General features: G+C 51.2%; 1 protein-coding gene across 1 annotated transcript in view; it reads right to left on the bottom strand.

Annotated features, from left to right (window-relative positions):
• The window catches only part of LOC138761559 (zinc finger protein 850-like), an 82190-nt gene that overhangs the window by 31690 nt on the left and 34604 nt on the right, over nucleotides 1-15896 (bottom strand). Inside the window, exon 4 of the mRNA XM_069933875.1 lies at nucleotides 14817-14825. Coding sequence (XP_069789976.1) covers nucleotides 14817-14825 — 9 coding nt within the window. The remainder of the gene's footprint in view (nucleotides 1-14816; nucleotides 14826-15896) is intronic.

Below are 15896 nucleotides of genomic sequence, written 5' to 3'. Positions count from 1 at the left end.
GACCCCACAGGGAATTTCACATTTGTCCCCCCTGAACCTAAACCCATGGTGAATTTCCCACCCAGTCCACCTGAACCTACGCCACAGGGAATTTCCCACTTTCCCTCACCTGCAGGGTATTTTCCACACTCCACCCTGGACTCGACCCACCATCGAATTTTACACTTACCCCCCAGGACCAGACACCACGTGGAATTTACCACGTACCACTGCCGGACCCGACCAAACAGGGAATTACCTACTTACCTGCTCTGGACCTGACCCCACAAGGAATTTCCCACTTACCCCCAAGGACCAGTCCCCATGGGGAATTTCCCACTTAACCCCCCGAGCCCGACCTCATGGGGTTTTTCGCACATACCCAATCCAGACTCCCAAACGGAATTGCCCACTTACCCCCACCCAGTCCCGACCCCACAGGGAATTTCCCACTTAACGCACCCCCGACCCGACGCATGGCAAATTTCCCACTTCTCCCAGACCTGACCCCACGGAGAATTTCCCACTTCACACACGGACCAAACCCCACAGGGAATTTCCCATTTTCCATTTTCCCACCCTGGAACCAACCCCACTGGCAATTTCGTACTTTCCCCCACCTGGGACCCAACCCCACAAGGAATTTTGCATGTACCCCTCCCCCTAGACCCAACCGCATGGGCTTTTTCGCAGTCACCCAACCCAAACCCCCCCCCCCCACAGGAAATTTCCCTCTTACACTCCCCTGACTCAAACCCACGGCAAACTTCGCATTTACCCCTCCAGACTGGACACCACAGGGAATTTCCCACTTTCCTCCCGGACCCGACCCACCGTCAAAATTCCCACTTACCCCCACTGGACCCAAACCCACGGGGAGTTTCCCACTTCCCCCCCCCTGGACCTGACACCATGGGGAATTTCCCACTTACCATCCCTGACCCGATCTCACAGGGAATTACCCACTTACCCGCTCTGGACTCGACCCCATGGGTAGTTTCCCATTTACCCCCACATGGATACACCATGGTGAATTTCCCATTTACAACCCTGGACCAGACATGACACAACGGGGAATTTCCCACACTTCTCCCACCCGACCCCATGGGGAATTTGCCACTATCACCCATCGGATCCAACCCCACGGGGAATTTCACACCTATCCCACCCAGACCCCACCCCACAGGGAATTACCCACATTAACCCCACCCCCAGACTGGACGCCACGGAGAATATCCCACTTACCCCCTCAAAACCGACCCCACTTGGAATTTTCCACAATACCCAGAACTGACCCCAAGGGTAATTTCCCACTTATGCCCCCACTGAGCCCAACCCCACGGGTTTTTTTTCGCACAATCAGGACCTCCCAAAGGGAATTTTCCACTTTTTCCCAATTACCACCCCCCCCCCACCGGACCCGACCCATTTCATATTTCCCACACCCTGGACCTGACACCTCGGGGAATGTCTCAATTCCCCCCAGACCCGACCCCATAGCGAATTTCCCACTTCTCCTAGACCCTACCCCACAGGAAATTTCCCACTTTCCCACCCTGGAACCGACCCCTTGGGCAATTTCACACTTTCCCCCACCCAGACCCAACCCTAAAGGGTATTTCCCACTTACACCCCAGACCAGACCCCAAGGGGATTTCCAACTTATCCCCCAAACCGAACCCCAAGGGGAATTTCCCATGTACCCTCCTGGTCCAGACACCAAGGGGAATTTCCCATTTTCATCCATGGACCTGAACCATGGGGAATTTCCCACTTACCCACCCTGGACCCGACCACAGGTAGAATTTCTCACACCGCCGAGGCCCACCCACATGGGGAATTTCCCACTTAACCCCTCGGAGAGGAACCCACAGAAAATTTCCCACTTACCCCCCCCCCCACCCTGTGTCAGACCCTACAGGGAATTTCCTACTTACCATCTGCAGAGGCAACCCCATGGGGAATTTCCCACTTAACCCACTGGACATGTCCCTCCACAGGGAATTTACCACTTACCCACAAGCCCCACCGAGCCTGACCCAACAGGTTTTTTTTTCCCATTTATCCACCCCGTATGCACCCCATAGGGAATTTACCACATATCCCCTCAGACCGGACCCCACAGTGAATTTTCCCCATATCCCCCCAGACCGGACCCCACTGGAAATTTCCCATCTACCTGCCCTGGACCCAACTCCATGGTGAATTTCCCACTTTCCCCCTGGACACGACCACATGAGGAATTTCCCACTTAACCCCCGGACTCGACACCTCATGGAATTTCCCACTCACTCCCCTGAATATACCCCACGGGGAAAATTTCATTTCTCTCCAGACCCGACCCCATGAGGAATTTCCCACTTACTCCCACGGACTGACCCCACGGGGAATTTCCTACTGAACAGCCTGGAGCCGACCCCAAGGGGAATTTCCCACTTACCCCCCGAGCCCGACCTCACAGGTCACGCACATACCCAACCTGGACCCCCCCAAAGGGAATTTTCCACTTTCCCCCACCCAGTTCCAACCCCTCAGGGAATTTCCCACTTAACGCCCCCCCCCCCCCGACCCAACTCACGGCTAATTTCCCACTTTCCCAGACCCATGGGGAATTTCCCACTTCCCACATGGACTTGACCCCATGGGGAATTTTCCACTTTCCCACCCTGGAACTGAGCCCACTGGCAATTTCACACTTGCCACCATCTGGACCCGACTCTACAGGGAATTTTGCACATACCCCTCCCCCCCAGAACCCAACCCCATGGCAAATTTCCCTTGATCCCGACCCCATGGGTTTTTCGCAGTCACCTAACCCGAACCCCACCTCCACAGGGAATTTCCCTTTTACCTCCCCAGACTCAAATCCACGGCAAATCTCGCACTTACCCCTCTGACAGGACACCACGGGAAATTTCCTACACTCCTCCTGGACCCGATCCACCGTTGCAATTCCAACTTACCCCCCTGGACCCAACCCCATGGGGAATTTCTTTTCCCCCGGACCTGACACCACAGGGAATTTCCCACTTACCCTCCTGGACCCGACACCACAGGGAATTACCCACTTACCCGCTCCGGACTTGACCCCATGGGCAGTTTCCCACTTACCCCACCTGGACCCAACACCATGATGAATTTCCCATTTACAACCCTGGACAGACACAACCCAAAGGGGAATTTCCCACTTACTTCCCCCACCCGACCCCACTGGGAATTTCCCATTTTCCTCCAACTGGAGCGGGCCCCGTAGGGTATTTCCCACACTTCCCCCGGACTCGACCCACCATCGAATTTCCAATTTACTCCCCAGGACCTGACCCTATTGGGAATTTCACACTTACCACCCCTGGACCCAACCTGATGGGGAATTTTCCACTTTCCCCCCCAGACCTGACACCACGGGAAATTTCCCACTTACCCTCCCGGACCCGACCAAATGGGGAATTACCAACTTAAACGCTCCAGACCCAACCCCATGGGGAATTTCCCACTTTACCCCTGGAACTGACCCCAAGGGGAATTTCCCACTTACCTACCCCCCCCCCCCCACCGAGCCTACTTCACAGGTTTTTTCACACATACTCAACCTGGACTCCCCAAAGGAATTTCCCACTTTCCCTCACCCAGTCCCGACCCCACAGGGAATTTTGCACTTAACCCACCCCCAAGCCGCCCTACCCCACGGGGAATTTCCCATTTCCCCCAGACCTTACCCCACAGGGAATTTCCTACTTTCCCACCCTGGAACCAACCCCACTGGCAATTTCACACTTTCCCCCACCTGTACCCGACACCACAGGGAAAATGCCACTTCCCCCCAGTCCCGACTCCACGGGGAATTTCCCACTTCCTCCAGACCCTACCTCACAGGGATTTTCCCACTTTCTCACCCTGGAACCGACCCCACTGGCAATTTCACACTTTCCCCCACCCAGACCCAACCCCACAGGGAATTTCGCATGTACCTCTCCCCCCCGGATCTGACCCCATGGCAAAATTCCCACTTACCTCCCTCCTTGAACCAAACCCCATAGGTTTATTGACAATCAACCAACCCATACCTCCACCCCCCCCCCCACCCACACTGGGAAATTCCCTCTTACCCTCCCCGGACTCAAACCCATAGCAAATTTCGCATTACCCCTCTGGACCACAGGGAATTTCCCACATTCCTTCTGGACCCAACCCACCATCACAATTTCCACTTACCCCCACTGGACCCAACCCCACGGGGAACTTCCCCCAGACCTGACACCATGGGAAATTTCCCAAACCCTCCCAGACCTGACCCCATGGGGAATTACCCACTTCCCCCCAGACCTGACTCCACGGAAAATTTCCCACTTACCCTCCCGGACCCGACCCCACGGGGAATTACCCACTTGGGAAATTCACCATGTGGGGGTAAGTGGGAAACTGCCCATGAGGGAGCGGATAAGTGGGTAATTCCCCATGGTCCAGAGGGGTAATGCGAAATTTGCTATGGGTTTGAGTCCGGGGAGGGTAAGAGGGAATTTCCCAGTGTGGGGGGGAGGTACGGGTTGGGTGATTGTCAATAAACCCATGGGGTTGGGTTCAAGGAGGTGGGTAAGCTCCAGACTCGACCTCATGGGCAGTTTCTTACTTACCCCCACATGGACAAAACCACACGGTGAATTTCCCATTTACATCCCTGGACCAGACATGACTCAACGGGGTATTTCCCACTTACTTCCCCCACCCGACCCCATGAGAAATTTGCCACTATCACCCACTGGATCCAACCCCACAGGGAATTTCGAACTTGGTCCGCCTGGACCACACACAATGGGGAATTTCCCACATTACCCCCTGGGCCGGATGCCACAGGGAATTTCCCATTTACCTCCTTGGAACTGACCCCACGGGGAATTTTCCACTTAACCCCCGGAACCGACCACAAGGAGAATATCCCACTTATGCTCTCACCCCCCCCCCCACCCCGAGTCCAACCCCACGAGTTTATTCACATATACCCAAACAGAACCCCCCCAAAGGGAATTTTCCACTTTTTCCCCAATGACTACCCCACCGGACCTGACCCACTGCAAATTTCCCACACACCCCGGACCTGACACCACGGGGAATTTCCACTTCCCCCCGGACCTGACCCCATGGGGAAATTCCCACTTCTCCCAGACCCTACCCCATAGGGAATTTCCCACTCCCCCCCCCCCGTGGACCCGACCCCACTGCAAATTTCCCACTTAGCCCCAGACCCAACCCCAGGGGGAATTTCACACTTACACTCCTGGAATGGATACCAAAGGAAAACTCCCATTTACCCCCATGGACCCAACCCATGGGGACATTCCCACTTACGCAACCTGGACCCGACCACAGGTCGATTTTCTCACACCCTCGAGGCCCACCCACATAGGAAATTTCCCACTTACCACCCCCAGACCCAACCCCACGGGTAATTTCCCACCTAAACCCCGGACATGACACCCCACAGGGAATTTACCACTTATCCACATACCCCACCGAGCCTGACTCCACAGGTTTTTTTTCCCATTTATTCACCCCGACACACCCCATAGGAAATTTTCCACTTATCCCCTCAAATCGGACCCCACAGTGAATTTCCCCCTTACCCTCCCCCCAGACTGGACCCCACCGGGAATTTTCCAGTTTCCCAGTCGGGGTAAGTGGGAATTTCCCTGGACCCAACCCCATGGTGAATTTCCCAGTTTCCGCCCGGACCTGACCACACGAGGAATTTTCCACTTAACCCCCAGACCCGACACCACGGGAAATTTCCCACACACTCCCCCCAAAACTACCCCATGTAGAATTTCTCACTTCTCCCCAGACCCGACCTCACGGGGAATTTCCCACTTACTTCCCCCCAGGCCAGATACCACGGGGAATTTCCCACTTACCCGCCCCTTTACTGGGTCCCACGGGAAATCGCTCTCTTATCCCCACCTTGGACCAGACCCAACAGGGAGTTTTCCACTTACCCTCTCACTGAACCATCCCCAAGGGGAATTTCCCACTTACCCACCCCCCTGAGCATGAACCCATGGGCTTTTTCGCAGTTACCCAACCCGGACACCCCCACAGGGAATTTACCTCTTACCCTCCCCGGACCAAATCCCATAGCAAATTTCACACTTACGTCCCCGGACTGGACACTACAGGGAATTTTCCACTTCCGCCCATACATGACACCATAGGAAATCTCCCACTTACCCCCCCACCCCGGAACCGACCCCAAGGGAATATCCCACTTACCCACCCCACCAAGCCCGACCCCAAGGGTTTTTTCACACTTACCCAACCCAGACGCCCCCCCACAGGGAATTTCCTACTCTTCCCCCACCCAGACCAGACCCCACAGAGAATTTCCCCCTTACCCCCAGACCTGACACCACGAGGAATTTCCCACACCCTCCCAGACCCGACACCGTGTACCTGCTCCGGACTCGACCCCATGGGCAATTTCCCATTTACCCTCACCCGGACCTGACACCACAGCGAATTTCCCACTTACCCCCAGGAACTGACCCTATGGGAAATTTCCTACTTACTACCCCGGACCAGACCCCACGGGGAATTTCCCACTTACCCAACCCCACAGAATTTTTAACACTAACCCCCCTCCCCCACAGGGAATTTCGTACTCTCCTCCACCCAGACCAGACCCCACAGGCAATTTCCTACTTACCCCCCACCCCCAAACCGGACCCAATGGGAAAATTTCCACTTACCCACCCCACCAAGCCCGACCCCATGGGTTTATTCACAATTACCAAACCTGAAACCCTCACAGGGAATTTCCTACTCTCCCCCAACCAGACCTGACCCCACGGGGAATTTCCCACTTACCACCCCCGGACCCAACATGACGGGGAATTTCCCACTTCCCCCCGACCTGACCCCATGGGGAATTTCCCACTTAACTCCCTGGAACTGACCCCAAGGGGAATTTTCCACTTAACCCTCCCCCGAGCCCGACCTCACGGGTATTTTCGCACTTACCCAACCTGGACCCCCCCAAAGGGAATTTCACACTTAACCCCACCCCGCAGACCCGACCAACGGCAAATTTCCCACTAACCCCCAGTGTGATAGTACAGATCTATCACCAATGTACATAGTGTATATAGTTACTGTATCTAGACTGTGCTTACAGCGATTGGCTGAGAGCTAAGCCACACCTATTGTTTGGGCCTTAAAGGGTTGTGTCCCTAGCCAGGTCGGATCATTCTGGACTGGTCGGCCACCTGTGAAGAGCTCCGGTCTTTTGCTAATAAAAGCCTTGGTTTGGATCAACAAGTCTTTGGTTCTTTTGACGAGCTCTACACCCAGTACCCGACACCACGGGGAATTTCTGACTTACCCCAGACCCTACCCCATTGTCAATTTCACACTTTCCCCACCCGGACATGACCCCACAGGGAATTTTGCACATACCCCTCCCCACCGGACCTGACCCTATAGCAAATTTCCCACCCCCTTTAGCCTGACCCCATGGGTTTTTTCGCAGTCACCCAACCCAAACCCCACCCACAGGGAATTTCCTTCTTACCCACCCCAGACTCAAACCTACAGCAAATTTCACACTTACTCCTCCAGACCAGACAGCATGGTGAATTTCCCACATTCCTCCCAGACCCAACCCACCGTCAAAATTCCCACTTACCCCCCCTGGACTCAACCCCACAGGGAATTTCCCACTTCCCCCCGGACCCAACCCCACGGAGAATTTCCCACTCCCCCCAGAATCTACCCAACAGGGAATGTCCCACTTTCCCACCCTGGAACTGACCCCACTGGTAATTTCACACTCTCCCACCCGGACCTGACCCCACATGGAATTTTGCACAATCCCCCCCCCCCCCCGGACCCGACCCCATGGCAAATTTCCCACTTACAACCTGGATGATCCCAAGGGGAATTTTCACTCCCACCCCATTGAGCCCGACCCCATGGGTTTTTTTGCAGTTACCCAACCCGAACCCCCCCACAGGGAATTCCCTCTTTACCCTCCCTTGACCCAAACCCATGGCAAATTTCACACTTACCCCTCCAGACTGGACACCACGGGGAATTTCCCATGTCCACCCGGACCTGACACCACAGGGAATTTCCCACTTACCCTCCAGGACCCGACCCCACGGGGAATTTCCCACACTCCCCACAGACCCGACCCACTGTTGAAATTCCGACTTCCCCTCCCCCCAGACCCAACCCCACGGGGAATTTATCACTTCCCCCCCGGACCAGACACCATGGAAAATTTCCCTCTTACCCCCACCCGGACCTGACCCAAAGGTGAATTTCCAATTTACAACCCTGGACCAGACACGACCCAATGGGGAATTTTCCACTTCCTTCCCCCACTCAACCGCACGGGGACTTACTACTATCACCCACTGGATCCAACCCATGGAGAATTTCGCACTTAGCCCCCCTGGATCCAACCCCACGGGGAACTTCCCACTTAATCCCCTCGGACCCAACCCCACAGGGAATTTTCCACAACCACCCGGAACTGACCCCAAGGTAAATTTCCCCCACCGACCCCAACCCCACGGGTGTTTTTTCGCATATAACCAAACAGGACCCCCCCAAAGGGAATTTCCCACTTTTTCACAATTACCACCCCTCCGGACCCGACCCACTGCAAATTTCCCACACCCCCTGGACCCGACACCACGGGGAATTTCCCACTTCTCACAGATCCTACCCCACAGGAAATTTCCCACTTCCCCATCCTGGAACTGACCCCTCAGGCAATTTCACACTTACCCCCACCCAGACCCAATCCCACAGGCTATTTCACACTTATACCCCGGGGACATGACCCCACTGAAAATTTCCCACTTACCCCCAAGACCTGACCACAAGGGGAATTTCCCAATTACCCTCCTGGACCAGACACCATGGGGAATTTCCCACTTCTCCCAAATCCTACCCCACAGGAAATTTCCCACTTCCCCATCCTGGAACTGACCCCTCAGGCAATTTCACACTTACCCCCACCTGGACCCAACCCCACAGGCTATTTCACACTTATACCCCGGGGACATGACCCCACTGAAAATTTCCCACTTACCCCCAAGACCTGACCGCAAGGGGAATTTCACAATTACCCTCCTGGACCAGACACCATGGAGAATTTCCCATTTCCCTTCGGAACTGACCCCAAGGGGAATTTCCCACTTTCCCACCCTGGAATTGACCCCATGGGCAATTTCACTATTTCCCCCTCCCGGACCCGACCCCACAGGGTATTTCCCACTTATGCCCCACAGACCCAACCCCATGGCAAATTTCCCACTTCCCCCCGGATCTGGCACCATGGGGAATTTCCCACTTACTCCCCAGACCAGAACCCACAGGGAATTACCCACTTACCTGCCCCAGACCCAACCCCATGGTGAATTTCCCACTTACAACTCTGGACAAGACCAAACTCTATGGGGATTTTCCTACTTACACCCCCACCCAAACCCACGGGGATTATGCCATGATCACCCACTTGCCCACATGCCCGACCCAACACGTTTTTCCCATTTATCTACCCCGGATGCATCTCATAGGGAATCAGAACGGACCCCATGGTGAATTTTCCCCTTACCCCTACAAACCCAACCACATGAGCAATTTCCAATTTAACCCCAGACCTGACATCACAGGGAATTTCCCACTCACTCCCCCAAAACTACCCGATGGGGATTTTCCCACTTCTCCCCGTACCTGACCTCATGGGGAATTTCCCACTTACCCCCCACCCAGGCCGGACACCATGGGGAATTTCCCACTTATCCCCTCCCTGTACTGGACCTCACGGGAACGTTCCCACTCACCCCCACCCTGGACTGGACCCAACGGGGAATTTTCCACTTACTCTCCCTCTGAACCATCCCCAAGGGGAATTTCCCACTTACCCACCGCCTTGAGCATGACCCCATGGGTTTTTAATCGCAGTTAGCCAACCCGGACGCTCCCACAGGGAGTTTACCTCTTACCCTCCCCGGACCAAATCCCATGGCAAATTTCACACTTATGTCCCCGGACCGGACACTATGGGGAATTCCCCATTTCCCCCCAGAACTGACCCCAAGGGGAATATTCCACTTACCCACCACACCAAGCCCGACTCCACGGGTTTTTTTGCACTTACCCCATGGGGAATTTCACACTTACCTCCAGATCTGACATGATGGGGAATTTCCCACACCCGCCTGGACCTGACCCCATGGGGAATTACCCATCTACCCACTCCGGACATGAGCCCATGGGCAATTTCCCACTTACCCACACCCGGACCCGTCCCCACAGCGAATTTCCCACACCCCCAGGAACTGACCCTATGGGGAATTTCCCACTTACTTCCCCGGGCCAGAACCCACGGGGAATTTCCCACTTACCTGCCCCGGACCCGACCCCATGGAGAATTACCCATGTACCCGCTCCGGACTCGACCCCACAGGCAATTTCCCACTTACCCCACCTGGACCCGACCCCACTCCAAATTTTCCACTTATCCCCAGGAACTGACCCTATGGGAAATTTCCCTCTTACTCCCCCGGACCAGACCCCACGAGGAATTTCCCACTTACCTGCCCCGGACCCGACCCTATGGTGAATTTCCCACTTACAACCCAGGACCAGACCAAACCCCATGGGGATATTCCCACTTACTCCCCCACCCAAACCCACAGGGATTATGCCACAATCACCCACCGGATACAAACCCACGTGGAATTTCGTACTTACCCCCACGGACCCGTCCCCAGGGGAAATTTCCCATATTATCTTCAACCCCGGACCAGATGCAACGGGAATTTCCAATTACCACCTCGGACCCAACCCCATGGGGAATTTTCCACTTAACCCCCCTGAAATCGACCCCGAGGGGAATTTTCCACTTACACCACCCCCCACAGTGCAACCCCACAGGTTTTTTCGCACATACCCAACCAGTACCCCCCCCAAGGGAATTCCCCACTTTTTCCCAATTACCACCGTCCCGGTCCTGACACCACGGGGAATTTCTCACTTCTCCCAGTCACTACCCCACAGGGAATTTCCCACTTACCCCCACCCCACCCTGGACCCAACACCATTGGGAACTTCCCACTTACCCCACTGGACCAGACCCCACGGGGAATTTTGCAACATAATCTCTCTACGCCTGAACTCAATTCCCCATATTAATGAATCCCAGCGTCCCTTAGACCTTCTTAACTATCCTATCAAACTGTGCACTGACCTTGAGGGATGTATGGATTTGAACCCAAAGATCCCACTGTTTATCCACACTCTTAAGTAACCAACCATTAACCCTGTCTTCAGGCTCATGGTTTGTCCATCACCTCACACTTATCTTGATTGAACTTCACCATCCACTTTTCAGCCCAACTCTGCATCCTGTCTATATCCTCTTGTAGCCTTCGACAAACTTCAGCTCCATCCACAACTCCTCCAATCATTGTGTCATCTGCAAACCTACTGACCCACCCTTCCGCCTCTTCATCGAGGGGTCCCAGAACAGATCCCTCCACTTTCCTTCCACTACTACTCTCTGCTTTCTTCCTACACAGTGACGGGACCACTGATCCAGTGCCTCTTGACTTTCTGGATGAGTGGGGAACCTTGTCAAATGCCTTGCTAAAATCCATTTAGACCACATCTACCACCCTCATCAATTTCTTTTGTTACCTCCTCAAATACTCAATTTGACTCGCAAGGCAAGACCTTCCTTTCACAGAGACATTCTGACTGTCAGACTGTATTTCTCCAAATGCTCATCGATCATGTCCCTAAGAATCCTCTCCATCACTTTGCCCACCACAGATGTAGACTCACCGTCCATAATTCCCAGGATTCTCCACAGTACCTTTTTTAAACCAGGGACTTCATTTACTGTTCTCCAATCCTCTGGCAACTCCTCTGTGGCCAAAGAGGATTCAAAGACCACAGTTACTGCCCCAGCTATCTCTCTTCTCACTTCCCACAGCAGCCTGGGGTAAATTGTGTTCAGCCCCAGGGACTTATCAATTTTAAGAAGATCCAACACTTCTTCCCCGGTGCCATCAGATCCCTGAATAATCAATAATTTTCTGAGCCAACGACAGTGTCTCACTTCCCGCACGCTAGTATTATTTTCATAGAGTGACATCGTGAGATGCTACAAAATAAAGGTACAACTATGATCCTTCCACAAAACACTGAATTTCATGACTTGTTCATGGCAATAAATTCTAATTCTGGTTCCCACTTCCCTAATCCCACGTTGTTCAGCACATAGGCCTGTTCCATTTCACCCACCATGAATACTGATGCAAAGTGTTCATTTGGCACCTCCCCAACTTCCTCTGCCTCCAGGTGCATGATGCCTCCTTTATCCTTTAGTGGCCCCTCTTTCATTCTCGTCATCCTTCTGTTCTTCACATACGCATGTGAAGAACCTTGGGTTCTCCTTAATCCTACATGTCCAAGGCCTTCTCATGTCCCCTTTATATAACATCAATTTAATTTTAAATTTAGACATACAGCACAGTAACAGACCATTTCCACATCCTTTCTGTAATGAGGCGACCAGAAGTGGATGTTCTGATAACAATTTATTCTGACCTACATTGCACCAAAATTCTTACTTGCTGCAGCCCAACAGGAACTTTGTCAATAAAAACAATGACCACAGCATTGTAGAAATGAATTAAAAAGGACAGTAACGAGAAAAGATAATGAAGAAATATTCACAGTGATGGTCGAGCAGAATCAAAAGGGACTTTGGACACTGGTACCAGAGGGGTATCGTATTTTTGTTGAATGACAACACTGTCTAACTGAATTAATGCAACCTAGATTGTATACCTAAAATGGATGAGAGGGGGGGGGGTGGGGGGGTGGCTTGGGAGGAGGGAGGGGGGAGGGAGAAAAAGTCACTGTAAATGTGTGGAAAAGAAAAAGTGTATATCATGGCTATTGTGATTTATGGTGTGAAAAATTAAAAATTAAAAAAAAAAAGAACCAGAGAGCTGTTGGAAAGAAACTGTTGTTGGACCACATTCCCTCTCGGGTCCTTGGGCCTGAAAAGAATGTAAACTACTTGTAAAGTAATTAAAATGTAGTTTCCACAAGTTTTGCTTGTTGACCACCATTCCTTTTACTCTCGTTTTCCAATCTATCATAGCCAAATTCTTGCCTCTTGCTTCAATAGTTACATTTAAGACCACCACTGAACTAAATCCCTTTGATCCCAAAGCATGGCCACTATTCCCTGAGAGAACCTGGAAACACCAGATCATCCATTAACCAAACAAGTTCTTGGTTCCTCAACATACTGTAGTACAAAATGAATTCTAGGCTCTGCGAATCCATCTTCCATCACTATGCTTTTTAGTTTGGGCAATCTATATGTATAGTCCTGTGAAATGGGAGTGGGTTTTTGTCATAAACTTTGTACAATGTTCGTATGCTCCAAAATTCTCACTTGCTGCAGCCAAAGATGGACATTGTAAAATGAAACTACAAACAGGGGTAGAGAAGGTGGGCGCCAGCATCTTTTTCCCAGGGCAGGACAGGCAAAGACCCGAGGATCTGCACAAAGTGAAGGGGGGAGTTTAGGGGACACATCAGGGGTACGTTTTACACAGAGAGTTGTGGGGTGGAATACTTTGTCAGTGATGCTGGTGGAGGTTGGAATGCTGGGGGCACAAGAGATTCTTAGACGGGCACATGGATGAAAGAAAAATAGAGGGTATGAGGTCAGGAGGGAATAGATTTTTTTGTTAGGGATATATGGGTTGGCACAAGATCATGGGCTGTAATATTCTATGTTCTAAAGGGAACTGAAATGCAACTACAATAGTTACTTAATTGAATTAAAAAGAGACAGTAAAGAACAAAAATACGTTGACAATTGTGACAGAGTTTGTTAGAGCAAGTCACACACAAACACATTAAAACACAGAATTTTTGCAGTTTTGCAGAGTGCTGACAGACTCATGATGGACTGCTATTTGCAAAAGGCAACAATGTCACAACATAGAACAGCAGCTTTGTCTGAAAAATAGTTTGCTGTCTGGAAGAGCATGTGATCTTTGCAGGCAGGGAGCAAAACAGCTTTGCTCTCAGAGTGGGAGGGAGTGAGAGAGTGAGAGGAGAGACAGAGACTTAGGTTCCAGAGGGACAAGCTGGCAAGCTTTGGAAGATGGCCTGGTCAAAGGAGAGGACTGGCTGTCCAGTGTTTTCCTTGGAATAGGAGAAACAGGAAGACACTCTGTGGTGGCCTGAAAGAAAGAGGTTATCATCTGGAGAACCCTGAAGGGGGAAAGTTTCATCAGCAAGACACTGGAGTGGCTGATTAAAAAGGAATCAGCTGTGGATGTCCTGGAATGAGAAAACTCTCTCTCTGAAAACCAATAGGAACCCTCCTGAGTGGTAACCATTTACCTGTTAAGCACCAAAGCCTGATGAACTTTATTAATGCTAACTTCTGTGCACAGTACAAGAATTGCCTGGAACCAGTGAGATTGGAACTTTGCTGAACAAACACACACATTAGAAGGGGGTTAAGTTTATAGTAATAAGTCAGAGTTTTATCCTGTTTTCGTGTTTAAAGATAATTAAAAGCAACTTTTGTTTAAGTAACCCTTTGTCATGGTGCTTATCTATTGCTGCTGGGTTTTGTAACACTGGGTTCGTAACACTGTGAGGAATATTTTTAGAGTTTGTAGAGGGATCTGGACCAGCTCAGACAGGGGTCTGCAACCCATGGCTCCGGAGCCGCATGTGGCTCTTTCATCCCTCTGCCATGGCTCCCTGTGGCTTTGAAAAAATAATGTGAATACAGTAAATGGCTATTTTATTTAAATTATTTTTTTATTTAGTTAGTTTGAAGAAGTGAATGAAATCTACAAATTCAAGTACTTCTGCTAGTTTTGTGGCAGCTCAGGAGATTACCAGGCACGGGAAGCTGTTCACAGATTGGGGAATATATAAAAGAATAGTTTATCAAGATATCAGAACATTTATTCTCAGACTTCAAAAACAAGAGTGAAATTGTTCAGAAAATCAAAGATATGCCACTCTCTGTAAAGACTGTCAAGGACAGGACCATAAAAATGGCAGCAAATATCACCAGTCAACTAATTAGGGACATTAATTTGGCTCCAGCATACTCAATCGCCTGTGATGAATCAAAAGATGTAAGTGATATTCAGCAAATAGCGCTATTGTTCAGATATGTGAACTCTGCTGGGCCACAGGAAGAAATCATTGAGTTGATACCACTTAAAGGCCAAATACGGGGGGAGGATATCTGTGAGGTTGTGTTAGATTGTTTAAAGATCAAAGAAATAAACACCACCCACTTGGGGTCAGTGGCTATTGATGGGGCACCGAGCATGACGGGAGCATAGAAGGGGTTTGTGACTTTACTTCAGAAGTCGCTAGATAGAAAACTGCTGATGTTTCATTGCATTCTGCATCAAGAGGCATTGTGTGCTCAAACATTTCCTCCAGAATGCACAGAAGTGAGGAATCTTGACATACAGATAGTGAACAAAATAATGGCAAAAGGATTAAACCACCACCAGTTCCGTTCATTATTGGAAGAAGTTGAAAGCACATACTCTGATCTCCTGCTGCTCAACAAGTCCAGTGGCTGTCCAAAGGTGAAGTGCTGAAGCAGTTTGCTGCGTGTCTGGAGCTTGTAAAGCCTTTCCTGGAAAGCAAAGGGCTCACCTTTCTGCTCTGTTTCCTGATTGTAGTCCTTCTTCATCTTGGTTACATAACTTATTATTTGCCCTCTGATGAACGCTTCCATTGTGTCCCATAGTATAAACTTATCTTCCACTGATTCCGTATTTATTTCAAAGTACATTTTAATTTGTCGTTCAATGAATTCTCTAAAATCCTGCCTTTTAAGT

Source organism: Narcine bancroftii, chromosome 4, assembly GCF_036971445.1.
Source record: "Narcine bancroftii isolate sNarBan1 chromosome 4, sNarBan1.hap1, whole genome shotgun sequence".
Taxonomy (NCBI): domain Eukaryota; kingdom Metazoa; phylum Chordata; class Chondrichthyes; order Torpediniformes; family Narcinidae; genus Narcine; species Narcine bancroftii.
Note: the sequence above shows the minus strand (reverse complement) of the source record. Positions and strands in the feature narration are given on the sequence as shown.